This window comes from Macrobrachium nipponense, chromosome 39 (genome assembly GCF_015104395.2).
Source record: "Macrobrachium nipponense isolate FS-2020 chromosome 39, ASM1510439v2, whole genome shotgun sequence".
NCBI lineage: Eukaryota > Metazoa > Arthropoda > Malacostraca > Decapoda > Palaemonidae > Macrobrachium > Macrobrachium nipponense.
The window spans coordinates 4354697-4363445 of record NC_061099.1 but is presented as its reverse complement, the minus strand read 5'-3'; the positions used below and the strand labels follow the sequence as shown (position 1 = coordinate 4363445).

Below are 8749 nucleotides of genomic sequence, written 5' to 3'. Positions count from 1 at the left end.
CTCTCATTACAGACTCCACAAAAAATTGCACATGATACAAACGTTACTTAGTCTTATGATGTATTCATTCAATCAGTTTCCTCTCTACAACTCACTCTGTCGAATGACCCGCGGTGGACAGATCTGAAGGGCACTTTTAGGGGCACAAAAGCAGGTCTTGTGATGACTACCAAGGTCTATAAAGCTACTTTCTATTCAGTTATACGCGGCTGTAGTACTAAGCTGGAGAGTTGAACAGGGTATTTCAGTATATATCAAAGTTCTATTGAGTTTTAACTACAACTGAGCTTTATATTTTCATACAAGAGGCTAATTGTCTGTATCTGTCTCATTTTCTTACATAAGAGAAGAATAATAAGTGGCTTCTCTACTTGAAATACTTCTGAGCTTTTTGCTTTAATATTTTTTCCAGGCTTCAAATGGTTCTAGGCTCTATATCAGTTTCTTTATTCTTTACACTAAGCATAGTGCTCGTTAACTTCTCTATTCACAAGTCCTTTTCATATATATATATATATATATATAGTATATATATATATATATATATTATAATATATATATATACACAAACTGAAGAGCAACATGTTTATTAATACTTTCCTTACTTTCAAAATACACCTCCTAGATACGTGAGTAACGTGACCTAATTTTGATGACATGAAACTTAAAACAAGCAAATCAGAACGAAAAAGTCTTTTTTCAAACTAGTCAAAGGCAGTCTTTGCAAGGCTTAGTCACCGAGAACTGGTTAGGCTGATGGGCTGGTTCCTGTCTCTTTTTGTTTTCCATCCACTATTTCAAGTAGCAATTTTTTTTATCCCTCATTTATGTATAATACATTAACTCAGATACATCTGCCACTGACCTACAATAGATGTATTTTGCTATTTTGCCGTATATCTCTTCAAAATAAATGTGCTTAGATAAAGACATATTCCATGTATTCAACAGCATTTGCTTTGCTATGTAGGTATATGTTGATCAATCATATTCGACACTGTTGAATCATAGTAATATGTATTACTTTTAAAAGTTGTATTTGATACACATTAATAGGTTTTTCAAGTATTTCTGTACATATCTGTAAGTTCTAGGACTATTCTTACAAGAAAATAGTTGAAAATGTACAACATATTGATAGGATGCAGATATCAAAAGGTTATGTTTACAAATGTCTGCATGCTTTTTTTTGTTTGTAAGACCGTTCTATATGTCAGCTTCAGTTTAGTGTAATGCACTTAGGTCTTATTCGTAATTATAAAGGTTACCAATATCCAAATAACAAAGATTAGCCTACCATTTTCCTAATAAACAAACAATATTATTCCCTTTCTGTTGTATCCACGAAGTGCCGCAAGTTACGTAAAGAACTTGGCTTCATTGAGCCTTGGTTTGCCCATATGGGTCCACCATACTAGGGAAAAATATTAATCTTCAAGGTTAGGGTAGCTTCAGTGAAGGCAGAAATAGCAATAAATTGGATATCAAATAACCAAGCATAGCTAGGTATTATCCTATGATTTGCAGCAGCTTTGGTCAGGTTAGGTTAAGAGTCAAAAAGCAGAGGCCTTAGGCAGGTATGACTCGACACATGTTAGGTCAATGTTAGGATAGGTTACGTCAAGCTGCATTATTGTAATTTATGTAATTTAAGAGTATGGATGGAAGGTGTGGGCCACTGTCTAGTCAGATAGGCTTTAGTGCCCTAGTTAGGTTAGGCAGTCATGTTGGATTGCATACAATACCTATACTCTGTTTTTTTTTATCTGTCCATCCGCCTATGGTGTTTTTGTATGGTAACATTGCGTCCCGGCCTTTAGATAGTTACATTCAGCTTACATTCAAGGATTATAATAATAGCCTATTTCGAATATTAACGGTGTAATTCGCATACAGTAAATTATTAAAACACTTTTCAGTTGCAAATGTACACCCAGATATCCTTTATTTACCTAAACTTACACATAGCGTAACTATCTAAAGCCCCGGGACGCAGTGTTACCATACAAAACACCACAGGCGGATAGACAGTGAAAAAAAAAAAGCAGAGTATAAGTAGCCTATAATTCACTTAGCCTAATTTCCATTTCAATCAAAATTTCCAGTTTCCCACCCTGGTGCCCCATTATTGTTAAACATGGGGATCTGTACTGAGTCAATCCATCATTCCAGCTAGTAATGTAGAGTATAAGTAGGTAGGCTGGTTAATTAAAATTTCCAAAATCTCAACCCTAAACACCTATAATATAAATCATTATTGGTTTAAACACAACATTTATCCTTTGAACACCTATCAATTATCTGCCATATAGGTAGGTAGCAGTTGCAGATATTTATAATAGTTTACATAAACAATAATAATTTTCTTACTTTTTTCATTAGCAAGTTAGTGTAGGCATCTTTGATCAGCCATTAAAATAAAAGATAACTAGGCATAGGGCTATCTATACGGTTCCATTCTCTTTACTTACCTAAACACTACCTAGGTAGTAACTAAAGTTTGGCAACTTTGGATCTTGTTTTTCACACCTACTATTTCTACACATTCAAGTTTTTTGCATCACGTTTGATGCATGCAAGCATATTTAATGTTTATTTCTTCATTGACAGCAGTCAAAGCACAAACTAGAACCTAATGGACGTCACGTTAAAAGTGTGAGCGCCTCAATGGCGTGGTTGGTATGGTGTTGGCGTCCCACCTCGGTGGTCGCGGGTTCGATTCTCGGCCATCCCAATGAGGAGCGAGAGATGTGTATTTCTGGTGATAGAAGTTCACTCTCGACGTAGTTCGGAAGTCACGTAAAGGCGTTGGTCCCGTTACTGAATAACCACTGGTTCCATGCAAGTTGCAACGTAAAAGCACCATAAAAACACACGTTAAAAGTGTCTCAAGTGTTAGTAAACAACTTGAGTCCCTTAACCGCCATTGTGCCAAGCTGGTTTTAAAAAAATCAAGTTAGTAATTATCAAATACTCTCTATGTACTGAACTATATTTTTATATAAAAAAGATGTTACGTACTATTGCATATTTTATAACAAACTACAGGCAGCCAATGCAAATTTAAGTGCTCAATTGATGTCGAAGATAACAATAAAAAAAAGACAGTCATTCCTATGACTGATGATGATTTTCTCACAGGCATACTGATGCAACATCGGAATCCTTTTTTGAGAACACCTGGATTCTAAAAGTTACTGATAATTTATGGTTAATGTATGGGAGATCAAACTAGAATAAATGTTACATCAAAGAATAATTTTATCGTTATCAGTCTATTACTCCTTGGAAACACCCATAAGATGAAATGTATATCAGTTTATATAAATCTTAACAAACTGAGTTATATTTGAGCCGTATATGTATTAACAGAGAAAATGCAATATGTGCCCTTCATGGACGCATGTAAATTGGATAAAGAAATGGTTCTAGGTATAATTTACTAACATTCATTTTAGCTTGATATGCTGGGATACATGAAAATATAACAATTAACACAAAATATCATAAATTCCTATTAAATGTGTCTAGAAATTGAACTCACGTCGATAAATGCTAAATATCATTCCCTTTTCCTAAAATAAAGTAACCATCTTGTTGAAACTACAATAAACTTAAATCTCAGTAGGGTATCAATAAGGCTAGGCAGGTACCAGAATATTGTAAAGAGCATATATTAAAGTCGGGCCGTAGTACCTTATTTGTAAAGTTAAAAGAATACTCGTAATATATATACAAAAACAAAAGTATCAAGTTTTTCTTTAAATGAACCGCCCGATAGAACTCCACGTCAAGTTTGTGGGTTGTGACGTAGAATGACGTAAATGTCACTGTTTGAATGTATTAGTTTGGACTTAGTTTAGAGTTTATTGCAGGGGTTATTTACATTTAGTGTACATTTTTATAATCATTATATTAAAATATTACATTTTCTAGAGTAAATTGAATTTTTGTTCGTCTATCAAAAGATATTTGTCCAATTATTTGCCAGATTAAGCCATCGGTAACAGGTCTGAACACCGTCGACGCTCCGGCACAAGGTTAACTGATGTAATTTCGCCCGAAGGGAATATAATTTTGATTTCCTTCCGCCACCTCCCTTACAATAACGTGTCAGTATATGAACTCCCCTGATTTAGTGTACAAATCAAGTTCTTGGAAAGGAGAAGAAAAAATTAATAAGACCATTTCACTACTTGGGGAAAGAAAAGAACGAACGTCGCCATTTGTGAGAGGATATTGAGATAGTGAAGGACGAAACTCGGATTTTCTTCTCTCTCTTCGTTTTATTTCCTTCGTAGTTGGCGGAATGGAGGGGATTAACCTGAAGGGATTCGCCCAGGGCCTCACGGCGGATTTGTGAGTATAATGAGAGGCCTGTTGTTTAGATTTAATTAGGAAAAAAGGGGTAAAAGGTGTCTCATGTGTTTAGGGCCTGACCAGAGTCACGTAGATTAGACTGATGACATCGGGTGACAATTGCCTAGTTGTCGACTATTTTACGTTTATTTCCTTTCATTTATTTATATTTAGTAAATCTTAATGTAATTAAAACGGTTAACTACTTAAAAGCCTGGGTATATGCTTATTACTAGTCTTAAGTTTTATTGGACGAGCCTATGCCAACCCTAGGCCTACAGATTAACATCTTGCTAGGCTGTTGTCTTTGTTTTTACAATCTCTTTTTTATTCTTATCTTACGTCAAGTTACATCTGGGCTAATTAGTTTACGTTAATAGTTTTACTACAATTATACCATTTACTGACCTAAAAAAAAAAAAAAAAAAAAAAAAAAAGTGTAGCCTAGGCCTCCGCTATTTGTTCATTAGGCTCTCCTTTTATTTGACGAGGTTAACAAACCATAAGCCTACTTATTGTGGCTGATATCCGGATTTTCTGATTATTTTAATGATCCCTTGGGTAGATCTAAGCCCGTATAGCTATCTAGGCGAACTTGACTGTGGCAGTTGACGTTTTTCTATAGAATTTTACCTCCTGAACAAGAATTTTGATTAATATTTTTTTGGCCAGCTGTAATTAACCTGTAATATACTGTTGAACTTTAACTCTATCCTACGGTAAGGGGTACCGAAGGGAAAGCGGGGTTATGGGTGGAGTAAAACACTTTTGGGAAGGTCTTGTCATGTTGTGTTGCTTCCTCTTATTTATGACATTTGAAACACAAAATACAAGCTGAGGTAGATCTAGGGTACCTATCCGCGGCGGCCGAGACTATGGCAGTTGCGGTTTTTCTATGCAGTTTTACCTACTGAACAAGAATTTAAAGTACTGTTTATTCAAATGACTGTAATTAACCGCCAGGGGCCAGTACTAAACACAGCGAAATACATTGGACGCCCCAATCCCTAGTGGATGTCGTATCCGCGGTTACGTTCCTTGCAGGGTAATTCTAAAGAATAGTTCCACACGAATTGCAATGAACATAACCGCGGATACGACATCCACTAGGGATTGGGGCGTCCAATGTATTTCGCTGTGTTTAGTACTGGTCCCTGGCGGTTAATTAGTCGTCCAAATAAGTATTACTACTTTAAATTCTTGTTCAGTAAGTAAAATAACATAAGAAAAAGTCAATTGCCATAGTCCAGGCCACTGCGGATTGCTTCTGTAGAAATACCCAAGCTGAAAAAAGCGATAAACTGATAATGGAGCCGCTACATAGCCAGAATCCACCTATTACTACTGCCGTTACGACGCTGAATCCTATTTTGATGCGCGAATCCTACTGTGCATGCACCATGTTATAGGGGGAGCCTATGTTTCAGATTGCCATCCTTTAAGGCCCCCCCCCCCCCCCCCCCCCCCCCCCCCCCCCCCCCCCAGGGTCAGGTAACACGTTCTACTAGGTTAAGTTGGTTAGGTTAGTAGGGGAAACAACCGAATGGACTAGCTGATCCAGTTTTGGCTACATGTGGATCCACCCTGCGAAAAAGTACTTTAACACGTCCTGACACTGGAGATGGGCACCAGTCACAAGTCATCGTTGGCGAGAGTAACAGCTGGAGACCTCTACTCTCCTTTTGAAGTATACTTTCTCCAAAGTTAGAAATTAAAGTCATATTTTAAGATTAAACAGAATATAAAGTCTAGCTATGCACAGTGCAAACATACCTCCATGACGCTTTCAAAATTTTTACTTAAAACACCAAAAATTTAGAAGATTGACGCCATCTCGATGTTTGCGGAGTCACTTGTCAATAAACTTTCCATTCCATTTGCTAAATCCGCACTCCACTTGTACCCATAGACGCTGGGGCACTTTCTTCACAACAATCGTGAACAATGACACCAGCCATCTGGCGCATCCAAGGAAACTCATGTTTTTTTGGTAGAAAGAAGAGGAAGCGTGCACTAGATAATAATTTAAATAAATAGTTAAACATCAGTATAAGGTCATGAATTGCATAAATTTTTTTACATATTCTCGATTATTAATTTGAAAATATTCATTGGAGAAAAATAAGTAGAGTCAGGATTCTCGATTATTAATTTGAAAATATTCATTGGAGAAAAATAAGTAGATTCCTGACTCAAATATCAACAGTTTTGCTGTGAACAGTACCTACGGTGTTGTTCGCGTTCTGTTGTTTATGAATGTTGCCAATTGGTATGTGTTAACCCTCGAAACTGGGTATAAGACCTACACAAAACCGGGGAAATACTGAAATTAGCATGTCTATTTGTAGTATATATACATATTTGAGCAATTTTATCATTATTGCATTACTATGACAACTAGAATTCATGGAAATGGTTTGTAAATGCATCGGCGCATGTGTGAAGCTCCACTAAATTGGCAACAGTGAAGTTTTGCCGTTGTGTGCTCAGTGATGACAAGGCTAGAAGTATTGGATTGTATCTTATTTAGAAATATCTGTAATTTTTGGGGGTTAATTTGGTTGCAAAAAAGGGATAATAGGCATGAATTAAAATAAACATTTTGAAGTAACATAAAGTTAAACTAAATAATGAGTAAAGTAAAGGGAATAAAGCTTTGCACCTCATAGTTCCTCGCTGGCCGAGTGGTTTTCGAGCTGGGCTGCCAATCCGGTGGTCCGAGGTTCGATTCCCGACTCGGTCAACGAGGAATCAGAGAAATTTATTTCTGGTGATAGAAGTTCATTTCTCGATATAGTGTGGTTCGGATCCCACAATAAGCTGTAGGTCCCGTTGCTAGGTAACCAATTGGTTCCTAGCCACGTAAAAATATCTAATCCTTCGGGCCAGCCCTAGGAGAGCTGTTAATCAGCTCAGTGGTCTGGTAAAACTAAGATATACTTAACTTTTTTGCACCTCATAAACAGTGCAGTCATGTGTTGCCCGCAACTGTGTTTTTGGAGTGAGCGCTTAGGAACCAGGAACCGCAACGTAGTTAAATGCAATTTGGAGTGAATTAAGACCAAAATGTGTATGTAATTACAATCAAATAAGCACTGTGGAGTTTCAGTTGTGGAGGTGGACGACGCCATATTGGATTTAAAAACTGCCTTGAAAACATATTTTACGAAGACCTCACATGCTTATTTTAGTTCGAATGGTGCTTTCATATATCACATTATGTTGACGGAACTTCAGTCTTTTGAATGGTATCCTTAAATATGTACATAATTGTATTCGTGTTCCACTAATTAAATATTGTGTGAATAAGGTTGATCCACCTGAGTACGATGGATCCAAGGCAGTGTTTCTCCCTGTCATAAACTATATGTTACACTTCTAAGATTACCTTTCTTTGAGGTGGGGATTACAGGCCCCCCCCCCCCCCCCGTCTGGTAACACGTTCCCAACTCATATCTGTGCCTTCCTCTCCCAGTACCCCACCCCATCCTCCCCTCACCAGACATATGGCTCCCTGGTGGTTACGTATCCCACACTTCCTACCAGAATTCAAATGTGGCAGTTTGTTTACGTTTCTTGGCCCCGAACCAAAAAACTTCGAAGATTGTTCAGTCGAAGTAGACTGTGGCAGTTGACATTTTCGTGTGTTATTTTACTTACTTTACAAGAGTTTAAGATAATATTTTGCCAGTCGACTATATCTAATTGGTTATTTACCTTTGAACTCTGTACGTTGGTACATCGCACCCCTTGTACCGTCATGTAGTCTTCAAAGGTAAGTTATGGTTTAATTACAGTCAGCCGAATATATATTACTTTAAATTCTTGTTCAGTAAGTAAAATAGCATAGGAAAACGTCAACTGCCATAGGCTACTTTACCGCGGAATACGGCTTGGAATTATCCCCAATTCATAGTATAACACCTGACCTAACCTAGGCCTATCTCAACTGCCTTTGAACTACTACACTACGCTAAAGGTCTTTCACTTAAACATTTTTATTGGGCTTTATTACAGCCTATATCTTAATAAAGGGATGGTAATTCTAAGCTCTCATTCCGCGGTAAAGTAGACTATGGCAGTTGACATGTTCCTGTTATTTTACTTTACAAGAATTTAAGGTAATATTTTGCCTGTCTACTGTAACTAATCTGTTATTTACCTTTGAACTCTGTACGTCAGTACATCGCACCCCTTGTACCATCATGTAGTCTTCAAAGGTAAATTACGGTTTAATTACAGTCGCCTGAATTAATATTACTTTAAATTCTTGCTCAGTAAGTAAAATAACATAGGAAAACGTCAAGTGCCATAGTCTACTATGGAATGCGGGCTCAGAATTACCATCCCTTAATTAAGATATAGGCTGTAAAGATGTTAAGTAAGTGAT

The 8749-nt window shown here is 37.0% G+C and overlaps 2 protein-coding genes across 3 annotated transcripts in view; one reads left to right on the top strand and one right to left on the bottom strand.

Moving 5' to 3' along the window:
- LOC135210046 (tRNA (guanine(26)-N(2))-dimethyltransferase-like) overlaps positions 1 to 2881 on the bottom strand; it is a 178835-nt gene extending 175954 nt beyond the window's left edge. The window contains exon 1 of one of the 2 annotated variants that reach the window (XM_064242829.1): positions 2700 to 2881. In XM_064242829.1, the coding sequence (XP_064098899.1) occupies positions 2700 to 2866 (167 nt within the window). In that variant the 5' untranslated portion in view covers positions 2867 to 2881. Of the gene's footprint in view, positions 1 to 2471; positions 2512 to 2699 lie in introns of those variants that run through there. The other variant, XM_064242833.1, reaches the window with a different exon arrangement.
- A 1150-nt stretch (positions 2882 to 4031) lies between these two features.
- LOC135210051 (bax inhibitor 1-like) overlaps positions 4032 to 8749 on the top strand; it is a 37385-nt gene continuing 32667 nt past the window's right edge. The window contains exon 1 of the mRNA XM_064242842.1: positions 4032 to 4359. Coding sequence (XP_064098912.1) covers positions 4310 to 4359 — 50 coding nt within the window. The 5' untranslated portion in view covers positions 4032 to 4309. The remainder of the gene's footprint in view (positions 4360 to 8749) is intronic.